The sequence below is a fragment of the Diorhabda carinulata genome, chromosome 10, assembly GCF_026250575.1.
Source record: "Diorhabda carinulata isolate Delta chromosome 10, icDioCari1.1, whole genome shotgun sequence".
Classification (NCBI taxonomy): Eukaryota; Metazoa; Arthropoda; class Insecta; order Coleoptera; family Chrysomelidae; genus Diorhabda; species Diorhabda carinulata.
In genome coordinates this window covers 4,924,982-4,940,153 of record NC_079469.1, presented here as the reverse complement: position 1 = coordinate 4,940,153, position 15,172 = coordinate 4,924,982, and the positions used below count along the sequence as shown (strand labels likewise).

At 33.4% G+C, this 15,172-nt stretch overlaps 2 protein-coding genes across 7 annotated transcripts in view; one reads left to right on the top strand and one right to left on the bottom strand.

The window, feature by feature from the left end:
* Nucleotides 1–15,172, bottom strand: part of LOC130898658 (WW domain-containing oxidoreductase) — a 128,827-nt gene that overhangs the window by 16,222 nt on the left and 97,433 nt on the right. Inside the window, exon 8 of one of the 2 annotated variants that reach the window (XR_009059913.1) lies at nucleotides 11,860–14,279. The exons of the other annotated variant lie outside the window; for it this stretch is intronic. The gene's annotated coding sequence lies outside the window, so the exon portion shown is untranslated. Of the gene's footprint in view, nucleotides 1–11,859; nucleotides 14,280–15,172 lie in introns of those variants that run through there. 2 annotated transcript variants of the gene reach the window in all.
* Nucleotides 1–15,172, top strand: part of LOC130898653 (A disintegrin and metalloproteinase with thrombospondin motifs 9) — a 196,722-nt gene that overhangs the window by 91,640 nt on the left and 89,910 nt on the right. For all 5 annotated transcript variants that reach the window (XM_057808089.1, XM_057808086.1, XM_057808084.1 and 2 more), the window contains exon 4: nucleotides 13,482–13,589. In XM_057808089.1, the coding sequence (XP_057664072.1) occupies nucleotides 13,482–13,589 (108 nt within the window). The remainder of the gene's footprint in view (nucleotides 1–13,481; nucleotides 13,590–15,172) is intronic.

Here is a 15,172-nt window from a genome sequence, read left to right as displayed (position 1 = left end):
GAAGCTTGTCTTGAAGTGAATATGGTCAAAAATTTCATTAGACTTGTTTCAAGACTGTCTAATTGAACTAAAAGAAAAGGAAAGACTTAACGCAATCCTTATTGCATCGAATTCAGAATTTGTTGAAGTAAAAGGTGAAGCAGATTTAAAATTACACATTGGTATTATTCCATATTCTAGTACAAGAACCAAATTCAAATTACATAATGAAATAATAGCATTCCACTGTGAAAGTAATAATCAAATTCTCTCTTATCGTGCTCTTGTCGCTTGTTACTAAACTAAAAATACTGATAATGTTGATTCAAGATCAATATGACATGTTATTCCAACTCAAACTTGGGCATTATGATCAGGAGTTATTATTATAAACAATTCTCCCTAACGGGTCCGGACAGACCACCAGCAGTCCACGGGACCTACGGATGTCTACGTTGGGTGTGACAAAAAATGGGTGTCCACAATCGTAAACGGGGGTTCATGAAAATTCATTTGGTTTCGATAGTGAAGAACTGAAATAATTAATCCTATCAATCAATCAATTGTAACATTTTTTCCCCGAAAACTGTTAATTCGTTGTTGATGCAAGTTTCCATAGATAAATCTATTCTTTCTTTAAAAAATTTGTAGAAAATACAATTTTTTTTACAGCGTGAACAGAATTTGAACCCATGATTCGCTAATCCGGAGGTTGACACCCGCTCGGCTAACGAATACAATTAAAGTGATGGGATATACTAACAATAATAAACTACTTGCTCTTAGTCAGAAAGAAAGTGAGAAACAAGCCTTCAACCTCACATAAAATATATTCAATATAGATTATTATGCGATCAAGGTTATTTTTAAAAAATTTAAATAAACAGTAGTCAATGGGTTTTCGTTGGACTATAAGAAAAACCAATAGACAACTTTTAATGAAAAAACTAACAAAAATGGAAAACAATGTATGTTGTAACTAAAACTTGTTCGGTCAAATTAGGCTTTGTAAGCCTTCGCTGTAAATTATAGAGGAGGTCTAATAAATAATGTCGATTTCCAATGTTCACTTCGTTTATTGAATAATCAGTGTAGCCCATGGTATTCTATGGTTTTAATCAACCCCTTTGAGACCTTGGTAAAACCATTCTGTAGCCGCGCTGCGCTTCCATCATCTTTTTTGGAAGCAAGAGCTTCGCCATGAATCTGAATAAATAGCAATCTGATGATGAAAGGTTCGAAATAAATGATGTGGTAGGAATTCTTCATATACCGCGTAACTTTTGTATTAAATGGTTTAGCATTGTCTGTGAATAAACCTTTCGATCAACCAAATCTGGATATTTCTTCCATGAAAACTTATACATTCGCATCAGCTGTCCACTGTATATTTAGAAGTACATTAAACCTTAATAATTCCACCAGAGACACACAACAAGTCCTTCCGCTCGAATCGACCTCCCTTTGCAATGAGTTTTGGTAATTGTTCTTTATCTAACAACCGATTTTTCAAGTTTGGGTTGTTTATAGAGACTTGACAGTTTTGAATTTAGTTTGTGAGCGCACCTTTTCACTGTCACTGTCAGTTTATTTAGTTGACATAACCTTTTCATCATGGTGAAGTACACGAACGAACAACGTCTGCAAATCTTAAAAATTAACTACAGAAATTCGGAGTCGCTGGCCTCTACTTTAAGAGCATTAACTCCAATTTTCGGTCGTAATTCTCGACCTAGTAGACAGGCAATAACAAGTTTAGTGAAAAAGTTTGAGTCTACATATTCGTTGTGTAATGTTGCCGTGCCAGCGAGACTACGGGTTGGTCGAAGTGTCGAAAATATCGCTGCCGTTGAAACGTCCTTAGCTTAACTTTATGGCGAATTTTGCGTAAGGATCTTACTTTACACCCATACAAGATCAGGCTCACTCAAGAATTGAAGCCGATGGACCATTCGAAGCGACGATTGGGCTCTGAAAAAGATGCGCTAAGATGATCAATTCCATCGCAAAATCATCTTCAGTGACGAAGCTCATTTCTGGCTCAATGGGTTTGTCGATAAACAAAATATGTGGTATTGGGCGGGTGAAAATCCACAAGTGCTTAATGAAAAACCATTTCATCCATAAAAGATAACTGTTTGATGTTGTTTGCCTGCCGGCTATCATAGAGCCATATTTTTTCGTCGACAATAGTGGTCGCCACGTTACTGTGGATGGTGATCGTTATCACGCCAGGATTATCGATTATTTTTGGCCCAAATTGGTATATATGGACTTGGACTGCATGTGGTTTCAACAGGACGGCGCCACAAGCCATAAAGCAAACGTTACAATCAATTTATTGAAGAACAAGTTTGATGAGCGTGTTATCTCAAGAAATGGACCAGTCGATTGGCCGCCTCGTTCGTGCGATTTAACGCCTCTAGATTTTTTTCTTTGGGGATACGTCATGTCATTACGCCGACGACGTTGGAAGAGCTCAAAGCCAACATTGAACGTCAATAGCAGCCGTTTCGGCTGGAAAATTGAATCCAACGAATCAACCGTTGCAAACGTGCCCGCGGTGGCACTATGAGCGAAGTTGAGTTCCATTCATAAATGTTTTGAATGTATTTCAACCCGATAATAAAGTTTTTGAAATATCTCAGATGGTTTTCATTTTATTTCGAAAAAAGTTGTCTTATTGGGAAACCTCTTATAAATGCATTGTTCATCGCAAGTGAAAATACATCTAATAAAACAATCATCTTTCGGTAGGGTAAGGAGTTGTTTACTCACCTCTCCCTCTCGACGTTCCACTTGAATATCAATTAATTCTATTGATCATATCTAATGTGTTGAAATGGCGATTTATTGTATCTCAGACTAATGCTGGTACATACTAGGTTAATTTTCTACTGCTTTCCTTGCAATTTCAGTATCCCAAATGAATGTACGTCCTGAATGCGAAGTATTTCCTTGCTTCTTTAAACTTTTATTTCCTATAACTTCTTAACAATACACGAATTTCATATTTTTTCTTGTCTATACTATTTATTATAAAAATCTACTGCGTCTTCAAGCAATAAAGAGAAAATGATTAAAAGAATATTAAGCGATTGGACTTTTCATAAAATTAAATGTTTAAATTCAGAACCGATATTACTTATGAGACACCCTCTGTAATAGCTTATACTTGACATAAATTGAATTCGATTTACCATTCAATTTATGCGATGCATTCACTACTTTGTTCGTAATGGTATAATTCCCATTACAGCCATCTTGAATCTTATTTATGCCTATTATATATAATATTACTCTTGTCCCATTAAAAAAATTCATTCTTCAAAGATTTACCAAATCCTATAAATCTCACTCACGGTGACAATTGCAGTTTAATACAAGTACATTCCAGTTTATTTATGTTAAAGGGTGTGACTAAAATGAAGCACGTGGAAAAAATAATTACTATCCCTAAATGGTTGATTATGAATCAGATCACATTCCAATTTATTATATTTTGTTATCAAATTATTATAAATATTTGCTTGTTCTTCTACAAATATTTCTTCGAGTGTCCTCGTATACTAATTTATGGTCAAAGTGATTTTCGCGTTTTGTTGTATTGAAGCAATAAATATAATTTGAGCCTACGCACTTCTATCTCTTTTTCTTTTGCCGACTGGCTTGATGGCAATAAAAAGAATTCAATCCTGCAAGTTTGCAATCTATTGTTTTTTTAAACATCCACTTCTACCGGTTTTACTAGATACATGAGGCCGTAAAATTAATTAGAACGTGTGAGGAAAAGACGCGAATTCTTGTTCGTCTCGTTTTATTATGTAACACACGTTAACAAAAATTTATTTTAGGAATTTAAACGACTTCAAATTGACCTCGAGTTTTGCCGAATATTAGTCTATAAAATAAATTAAATATAATTGTAAAATGAATAAAAATTCCTTGTTATGTCTATAGGTATGTAAAACGAGAAGAATTTTTAATACAAATACCGTCGTAGTCATAAATAAAGGCTGGGACACACCAAAGAACGGATCGGTGCGAAATCGGAAAGGTTGAACATGTCCTATGTCCTTCGATCTCTTTCCGATTTCCAGCTGCAGTTCGATATATTCGCCAATTTCGATTCAATTAAAATCGCGAAAGGTTCTGTGCGCAAAATGAATAGAGGAAAACGCAGATTTTGTGTGGATTCTTATTTTCTCATTATCATTTATTACAGATGTACCTTTGAAATTTAATTCCTTCACAACTTCATGTCTTTGTAGTCGGAGTTTCTGTACTGCTCGTTTGTTTCGTCATACAGTACTGGATACTTCCTCACTTCTTCAATAAGCTGTTCCGGTTTTATACCCAACATTATTGATATATTAGTAAAAAAAAAACAAACACTGCAAAAGCTCAAAAACATTATCACAAAGTTGTGTAGGAGTGGAATCGTATGATCGTAGTCGGATCGGAAAGATGCCTGATAGGTGTGTAACGGCCTTAATTCATGTATCACGACGGTGCTGTGTTGTCAAATCGTCAGAATAGCCTACGGATAAAGAAATTTAATTATATTTGTACCGTTTTTGGGTGTCGGGTCTTTTTATTCATGCACAAATTTTTGCCACTCTTTTCTTTTCTTAGCTTTTTTAATAACATCTGTCATTATTTTTTTTTCTCCTATAATTGCGTTTCTACAAGAGTTCTTTGAGCGTTATCTTTTCCATTTATCTATCTTGCCAAATCTTTTTTTCCGGTCTATTGTGCTCCAAACAATCTAAGCTGTTGTCCACCGCTTATTTTAATCACTTTAAGTCTGTTCTTATGGTTCCATTTTTTATTCGATATTTTCTGTTGACACCCTGACACTGTCTAAGTACTTCTACTACTTTCAGCTGCTTAAATTGTGCTTTTGAGTGAATTTATGAGGTATTGAAACAGTAAAACACTCGTTGGGTTGGTAAGCATAGACTAACTATTATTATCTTCATTGTAAATAGATAAAGGCATAAAACAAGAAGAAATAAATGATGTAAAACAGATGGCTATCAGGAAAACACCATACATATTTATATACATATTTCGGGCTAAATCAACATGAGGACAGGTCGAAATATTGATTTAAAAACGATTACTTTGGTGTTTTCTGTTATTTCATTTGTTCCGAGCAAATTTCTGGAAATAATAAAGTTTTGGTTCTTTCATTAACCTCCACTATTTGATTACCGACGTTCTGTATGTCCACGTCTAAATTTTTGTTGTTCCATCTGTATTAGTTCAATTTTGAGGTCTTCTTGTTTCCCCATTATTTTTTGTAAGAAAGTTATTGATTTAACGATAAATAATTTGTTTTCGGATCGATAATCAGGAAGAAGAAACTTTTACCTTGAAATATCCTGAATAATTTATCTCACGTTTTGTGAATCTCATGAACTAAGTTATTGAATAATGTTAATAGATAAAGTTGTATTCAAAGACAAATTGATATTATTTATCAATATTTTCCATCAGCTGCAAATCAAATGCTTAAATACTGAATTTTTGTCATATATTTACGTATTGCATACCATAAATTTCGAAAATATCGATATTTAAATTAGAAATTTCATAAATAATAACCATTCAGATACTATTGGCGCCAACGTCTACTGCTTTATCGCAAAAAACCGTTTGTTTATAACACATTTCATGCATATTATATTAATTGAAAACTTGTTCGCAATTTATGTAATTTTTATTGCACCAAAAACATTTGTTATTATTTTTTGGTAAATAACAAATCCAAACAACCTAATTTTTAACAATATAGAATTTGAGTTTCATATTAATGCTACACTAATGATTCTCTAATAATTTTTATACTGTATACATCACATTTATGTTATTAATTACGTTATTTGTGAAAAAAACACTATAATCACTTTAGTAGATAAAATAAATATAATTTTGACCTTCACGAACTACTTCGACATATAAACTAACGCGAAAAGTTGTAAATCAATAAATCGGAGTGGAGTGGAAGTATTTTGAGTAGGTCGTTGAAAAAATATAGCGTACAACACGTATTGTCTTCACTAGTATCATAATATATACTAAATCGATTCAAATAGATTACTTTATAGACTACAGCTAAACCAAAGCGACGTAATTAACACTAAAAATGAGAAGTATTAATCACACACAAGTCACTGCGTACAAGGTTTGGTCGAAAAATTGGAATTATGCTCTTACAATTTTACCAAACTCTTACCTTGAACTTAACATTCGATTTTTAATGAAGAGCTGTTTCAGGGCGAGGTAAGTCACTGATTTCCCATTGAGAAAGCTGACCTTATGCCTTGAGAGACTTAAGGTCGAAACTCACTAGCAAAACACCACGCCACCCCACGCCATTTATAACAAACCACGTTTTTAGAGGAATCAATATAAACCCAATGTGATAAAACTTTTCCATAGACCGGCCTGAATAACGAAAAACAATTGAAACATTAAGCAAAGTTTTTAAGTTTTCTAAAGCCAACGGACTATAATAATAAAGGAGAAAAATACGAGGGATGTCGATAAAATTAGGTTGCCAAGGAGCTGGGAACGCTAAGTACGCTGTTTATGATGAGACTGGCGTGTAGCTTGGCTCCAGTTTTTCCAGTACCCGACCCGAAAAGCTGTCTAAAACTTTCATACTTGTCTGGGTAGACGTGAAATATCGAGCTTCTATATGATTCTCACGCCAGGGGCAAATTTCTCCCTTACAGCCCAGACTTGGTTCCCAGTGACTAACAACTCTTTCCTGAATTGAAGAAACACTTGCAAGAGACGTATTACATAACGAACGAAGAGCGTTGCGGCGGAAGTCTACGGCTCAGACATAAATAAGTTGATACCTCGCATCCAAAAATACTTTTATCTAACAAGACTCGTAGATTATAAAGAAGACAAAAAAAATGTGGGGCCATATAAGATATTAAAAGATTAGAAGAAAATATTAAAGAAGAAAGAAATTTGAGGGATATAAGTAGTATGAAGGGTTTTCTTCAGAAGAACCAAATAGAAGTACAAGGAGGAAATTATTAATTATTAGATGAAATTTTTGATTACACTAAATTTTCGTATATAAATCTAATCGTTATAGTTAGAAAGACCTCAAGAGCTTTAACTATTTATCTGGACAAGAAAACTAGTTAGAGGTCCAGCATTTCCTCAAAAATTTATTTGAGAGTATGTGTTTATTTCTTTCGATGGCTCTATTTCTTCTACTGGTATTAATGTTTAGGTCGAGGTAGTTAAAGTTTATAACCTTTGTTTTTTTGTAATAATATCCTTGTATCCTACTTTGATATCAGAAGTACCGTTGTCTACAAGATGGTGGATTGATTGATTGATAATGTTTAACACGATAATATTGAGGATCAGTTGAAATCTCTTCATGCATTCACGATTACATTCTTTCACATCAAAATATTAAAGAGGTTCGAATGATGTCCGATGGGTGTGGTGGCCAACAAAAAAACTCATTTTTGCTCTGCCATGTGCCTTCAAATTCTCTCAAGTCATCCTACTCTAAATCAATAGATCATAGATTTTTTGAAACTGGTCACCCGGAAATGGAGTGTGACTCAATACATTCGAAAATAGAAGGAGAAAAGCAAAATACGTTCCAGTCTATTCTGCAGAAGGTTGGACAAAAATTATTCGCAGTGGAAGAACAAGGCCACGACCTTTTGTTGTCAAAAACCTAACAAAACAAGACTTTTCGATTTTAAGGCATTTGGAATAAAGTCTTTCAACAATATGAATCAAATTCCATGGCGCAAAGTTTGCTGGCTGAGCCAACAAGAAGTTTCATTGAAACAAGTTATACAGATGAAGATTTTAAAGAGGTAAATTATTTCAAAAAAGGACGACCAAGAAAAGTTGCATTTAACAAACGTTATAACGATGAGTTGCTTATTTCCAATGCAAAGTTCCAAACCTAGAATTTACCACAACTACTACAGATGTTTGAAATGTAGCCTAATAATCCGGGAGTGTTTATTAAAGCCGAATGCGTCGGAAAATTATTCAGAAGAAAGTAATTAGTTTTTTTTTACAACTGGATGTATTCTTGTAACTTTTGATTAGCAAAGTATTACGTTTTATGTCCTTGTTTCTTTTATTTTAAACAAGTTTTCAGTTTTTTCTACAACTGAATGTTTTTTTTAATCACCTGTATGTTACGTTTTGTTTTCTTATTTCTTTTATTAAACAAGTTTGCAAAAACTTAATGTCTTTCATTTTTCTGTTCAAAGAAACTAAATTTGTTTCAAATCTTACAACAGCAAAAACACGAATGTGTGTTTTTCAAAAAAAAAACTGAATATATCCAATTTGGTTAGACATCTACGTTTTTTCTGGTTGTATTAATACTATCCAGACTAAAAGTCTGATTATTCGTATCGAAAGCAAAATTATGTAACTATGTATCGTATGAGTAATTTTTGAATTTTTTCAAGGCATACATTGTAGCAGATTTCGTTAATGTTTATTTGGTATACTTGCGTAATAATAACACTGAAAAACCACAAATCACTTTATCGTAAACATTTTTGATTTTAATTCGGGAAAAGTAAACTGAAATCATATCGCACGTAATATTTCAGAGTTTTAATTGATTTAAAATTTTATACACATGAAAATATTAAAATCATGGAAAAATTACAAGAAGTAGTTAGAGGACGTATAGTACTCTAGATAAGCAAGAAGAAAACGTTGGAGACAGATTTGTTACATGAGTAGAAGCTGTAGTAGGCCACAAATTGGACTTTTCAAGGTTAGGTTGATAGAAAATTACATAGCCGAGGATGTCCACATTTATGAGCATCTGATTTCTTTAATTTTTAATTTCTTTAACCTTTTGATATATTAATGCTTCTAATTTTTTCTAATCTTCTAATCTTTTTTATAATTATTGAAAGATTGATAAAAAATTGACGTTTCGACTTAACTTCAGTCTTTATCTAAATATTTTGAATTATTTAGATCTTTTTTTATCATTTATAGCTTTGTTTTTATAAACGTGAACCATTTCTAAAAATTCTCTTTTCCGTTCCACAAATTTTTGAATCTCTATAATTGAATTTATGATTTTTTGATAGTTCATGGTAGTTAATACAGTTTTATTATTTTTTTATCGTATTGATGATATTACTAACTATGATAATAGTATAAAGAACATAATAAATTATCCAAATATTTCACTAAATCCAAATCTAAAACACCAAAAAACAAAAAGATGTTGTACCTTGTACTAATCGTGACGCTGTCTACATAGGGCAGACATCTCAGTATTTAGAAAATAGACTAAAAGGTCATCAATACGATTAAAAAAATAAAACTGCTTTAACGAACCATGAATTACCAAAAAAACAAATATATATATATATATAAGAGAGTTTTTGTAGTGGGATTGTGGCAAAATTAAATACCAAAGTGTACTAACTCCAATATATTTCAGAGCTTATACTTATGTATTCATTGTCTGGGAATCAATTAATTGAGAAAAGCGGCGATTCAAACCTCGTTGATTCTTTAAGAAAATATTAGATTCTATGAATTGAAAGAGCAATCAATATTCCATCTACACGCAAGGATATGGCGTCGGTCTTTTGGTATGCTGGCGGTTAATTTACATTGCCTATCTTGAAAAAGGAGAAATTATCAACGGCGAATATTATGCGAACATTTGAGCAGAGAAATCAAGGAAAAACTAAGAGAAAGTGTTGTTTCATCAAGACCAGTTATTGCAATGGCCAAAATTAATAAATTAAAGTTTGAATTTCTACCTCATGCACCCTATTCGCCATATTTAGCCCCCTCGGATTAGTTTCTGTTCCCAGACTTGAATAAATGGCGCGGTGGTCAATGAGCTTCACCAGGGCCAGATTAAGCTAGGGGCTTGGGGGGGCTATAGCCCCGGGCCCCAGATCCAAGAGGGCCCCATCATTTGGAAATCATTCTGTATTTTTTGATGTGTTGATACCACAAATCTAACTTATTGATATTATTTTGTGAATTTTTCCGGGTTTTCGAATTCCTTAAGGGGGCCCCGTCATTATTTTAGCCCCGGGCCTTATAAATCTTAATCCGGCCCTGAGCTTCACGACCCTTATTATAAAAAGGGTATAGAACTTATTGAACATCGCTGGGAAAGTGTTTGGAGCTAAAAGGAGATTATGTTGAAAAATAAAGATATTTTTTCCGAAAATCTGTGTTTTCTTTGTCGTGTCAGGTACTTCTGGGACCATGCTGGTATATATGTAGTTCTTCTTATTTAGAGTTGCCACGAAAGTAAAGGAGTTAGAGCTGAAACATTGCATTTTTAAATAACACAACAGTTAGAGAATAAACCTTGAAATTTCATGAAATAAAAAGCAAATTTTTCTATTTCCATCTATGATTTTAATACAACAACAACTTTGTATTTATTATAATACACTATTTATCTACAGCCGGGCGTCAATGAATTTATGTTGCATCGCCAACTATCATCATGAAGATTAAACAATTAAATGTACAAATTAGAGAACTAAAAACAATTTAATAACAATAACTATAATTGTTTTCATTATATTCACGACACTTGCGTCGGTGCAATTGTTTTTTTATGAGATCAACCACCTTCTAACTGAACAAGATGCGTACACATTTCATTATATTTATTGTAATGTTTATGATCTATGTTTTATGTATTTTAGAAATTATCAATTGGAAATATAAGTTTAATATAATTATAATTAAAAAGACAAAGACTAAATTGTTGTGACTATGGTATAATTCCATATTTTTATGATATCTCTTATTCTTTTCAATTATATAGTTGCTAGTAATATTAGAACTCTTGGAAACCGTTCACAAAAGAGCTTTAAGGATAGCTACAGGTACATTTTTAGGAACTTTTAGGACCCACTATATATACAATACATATATTTATTGTGGCAAGGCTACTGACTCCCTAAATGATATTCCAAACCACTATTTGGAAGCAATCGAAATATTACGGGTGATAACTGGTACTCTTCAATACAGCTCACTGATTATATTTTTCAAAATAAGCTTACTTACGTTGGAACCATGAAGAAAAACAAACGAGAAATACCTAAAGAATTTCTACCCTCCAAACTAAGACTGGGATCTACATTATATGGCTTTAGAAGTAATAAAACATTAATTTCCAGAGTACCAAAGAAAAATAAAGCTGTTATCCTCATTTCTTCGATGCAACACTACAAACAGGATGATGGCGATTTGCCTGAAATTAATGCATAAAATCGGGAGTGGATACTGTAGACGAGAAAACCACTAAATATTCCTGCAGCAGAAGAACGCAACGCTGACCAATGGCTCTGTTTTACAGAATTGTGTCTTCATTGAATGCTTATATCATTCATCCATCTTGCTCCAAAGCAGATCAACTGGAGAGACTAGATTTGTTAAAATTACTGGCCAAACAACGATATGAACCACTTCTTCATGAAAGAGTTCAAAATGCACATTTATCAAGAGAGCTAAAAGTAGGTATTGCAAGAATTTTGAAGATGGTTCTTGAAATCCCAGCTGATGATCAAGATGTTTTGCCTAGAAATCAGAGGAAGTATTGTTTTATATGTTAACCAAAATTAAAGAGAAAAACTGGCTTTATTGACTATGTGTTGAATGCAGAAAACCAATTTGCTTGCAATGTTCGAAAACATTGTGTGTTAAATGCATTGAAAATCGGGAGGATTCCTAAATATTATATTTTTTCTTTATACTTGTTTGGATCATTGTCAATATTTTACAGCTTACTGTAAAAGTAAAGATTTTTTTGTTTTTTTTTTGTTCAGACCTTCCTAAATATGTTTTCAATACAAAAAGTTTTTATTTTTCAGTTTTTTCTTTCAAAATAAATATAAATGGAATACTATGTTTATTTTGTTAAAATATTAATATCTTTAGTTGTAGATTTTTTGCTCTGGTTTGTTACTAAGTTGGTTGAAAATAAAAAATGTTTGTTTTCTTATAAGTTTTGAATATGTATACAACATGAGAAAAAAACACTATTTCATTATGTAATAGGAAATACACTATTTATATTTTGGAGTCCCCTGGACTGCGCAACGCATTAAGTGTTAAAATTTCGGACCACGCCGGTTAAGGGTTAAACATTTACAGTGCTCAACAATTGAAGTAGATATGTTGAACACCCGAAGAAACATACTTTTGCGGGTAGCGTCAGCCTTTAGAACAACCTCGGGAGTAGCACTACCGGCAAAAAAAAACACCAATACACCTAATAATTATCTTGAGAAGGTATATAAAATAGATCACCGGGAATGAACAAAACATAAGAAGCAGAGCCAAAGAAAGAGCTCTCAGAAGAATTTGGTAATAAATATGGAAAAACGAGACAACTACTTTTTAAACCAGGTTTGTCAGGAGATGGGCTTTTCCAGATTTGGAGAAAAAACGATAAAAGATATGCCTAAACGGCAGTATCATAAACCGCCCCTGGCTAGTCTAAATGGTGTCGCTTTGTTTGAAAGAGTCATCAATAAATTATTGAAAATTGTTGAGTTATTACTCCCCAAATTACTTGCAACACATTGTTCCATTAATTAAAATTACCAAGTCAGGTCTATTATAGCATATTCCCACCTCTAAAAATAGTTCTTGACGCCAAGGAAATGCTCTCAGTCTTGAAAAATCCATTGTCGTCAACCAGTAGCTTGCTTGAGGACGCTATTAATCCTTGACGTGGACTGCGCCCTATTTCTTGCTGCGGTGAGGACTATGAGTATGAGCTGTGATTCTTTCCCGTTCTCCATTGTGTGTATACGCTGGAGATTACCGATTCCAAGCCCGACTTACAACACTTTGGAGAGACTTTCACTTACCTTCATGTATCCAATGTACCAATGCTTCAGATGTCTAAACGACGTATAGGGTTAATTTTCCAAATAAACCGCTTTATTCCCAAACAACAACGGTAGTAAAAACAGTAAAAGCCATGGTATGAGAGTGAAATGCTTCGATTTTTAAACCACATTCGTACAATTATTCATCAAAGAGATAATAACACAAAGAACGAAAAGAAAACTGCAAAATATTGGCTGTAATATAGACAATATAGTTTCAGATTATCGGCGACTACGCTAGATTTCTACCTGACCAGTGTTTCACAGTTGGAAGTAAGAAAAGTTTGAATCAATGAATCAAATAGCGACGTTGTATTCAGTTCGGGTCTAAAGCCATAAGGAGGGTTGTTAAACCACTCTGATGCGACGTAATAACGTCGAAACTAGTCATTGGTAACAAACCCCTCCTTGCAACTATTGTTATAAATTTCTTTACTTAGTGGTTATTGAATAAAATGTGCAAAAAAATTAGGTTCTAAATTTAACAGAAATATTGGTTGGATTCCAAATAAGCGTATGCTCTATTATGTTAACTTTCCCATTCGTATTAATCTTGTGATAATTATTTTCCTTTTGTTTCAGAATATATTCAAAAAACACATCTGGATGATTTGGAAACCAACGACGTGGAATTCGTGAAACCCTTAAAAATAAATGATTTAAATAATACAGCTCCAATTGATTCGCAAGGTAAATAACAGCAGTTGTTTATATTTTTTATAAAGGATTAAAACTATTCAAACATAATTTTTATTATGATTGTTGCTTACAAAAAGTACAAATTACTAATCTCAAATTATCAATAAAAATCTATGTAGATATAGATATACACTCGTGAGCAAAAAAATCGACTCAAGTCGCACACTCGCGATCAAAAGTCTCTAGAAAAAAACCTGTAGCTTCCCTTCTTTTTCTGAATCAAGCATATCCAAACCTATGAAGGCCCCCATAGGGCCCTTTCACACCAAACGAATCCGAATCAATCAGAATCACTCCGAATCAAGTTGAATCTGATTGACCAAGATTCGGCTTTGAGCGCTACGTTTAAATGTGAAGGGACTCTTTTTCCCGCCTTCAGACCGGACGAATCTGGTTCAATAAGGTTTGATTCGAGGTCGCACTTGATTCAACTTGTCAGATTCCTCGTCCGGTCGTGGACTTGGAGTTATTAATTTTAAAAGTTAAAAAGTTTAAAAGTTATAGAATTTCTTCCCATTATTTTGTAGGTCAGAATGTAAATGATGAAACATACCAAAATCCGGCCTTTTCCTATTTATGTGATGTATCCACACTTTTCTTGTTTTCTGTTTCCGCCGTTGCCTCCTACGAAACACTATCGCATTTAAAACAACTGCGTCCATGATGATAGCTCAAAAGCAACTAAAAGAATGAAAACAAAAAGAAGATGAAAGGATTTTTATAGATTCAGGTTGATTCAGCTGGTGTGAAAGAGTGGAGATGACGAATCAGATTCAACTTGATTCGAAGTGATCCAGATTGATTCGGATTCGTTTGGTGTGAAAGGGGCCATACACTACAAGTAACCACGACAATCTTAATCGAACAGTTAAAATTGTATGTGCAAAATTGCCGCTTTTAAACACACATACACTGTCGGAAAAGAACGTCTGCAGTTGTGTTTCACGATAAACCGCAAGGACATAATTGCAGTGGCGTTGGTTTTTATTTTAAAAGAGAAATCACGTAGAAAACGTTCGAAATGGGCAAGAGATTGGTTATTTAAAAGAAACACGAAATTTTCCCATGTTAATCTATTAAAAAAGCTCAAACTGAAAAAAGTGACGATATCTTGCTACAGGGCGAAATTATGAAGACCTAAAATTTTCAACAGAAATATCAGCTCAAGCTCAACATCATTTTTAGAAGCTTCTGGATCTATTTCTCGCAACTTGTTCATATGCTTCTGAAGATGTTATTTTCCATAAACTTGGCAACGATTTATAAACTCCAAAAATTCGATAGTAAAATCTTTATTCCACATTCTTGTATCGACAATTTTGCAGAACGACTATGTTTTTTCACGACGGATTCGAATGAATACCCCATACCCAAGCAGTTTTGCACGAACACGTTAGCCTGTACGGGTAAAATCTCAGGCCATGTCGGAGATAAAGAACGTCGGTTAACATCATCGTGATTGGCCCATACACTAGCAATTTTGTACGCGCAATTTTAATTGTTCGGTTAAGATTGTCGTGTTTACCAGTAGTGTATGGGGGCCTTTAGTCTTAGCTTTATAATGAGTGAAGAAA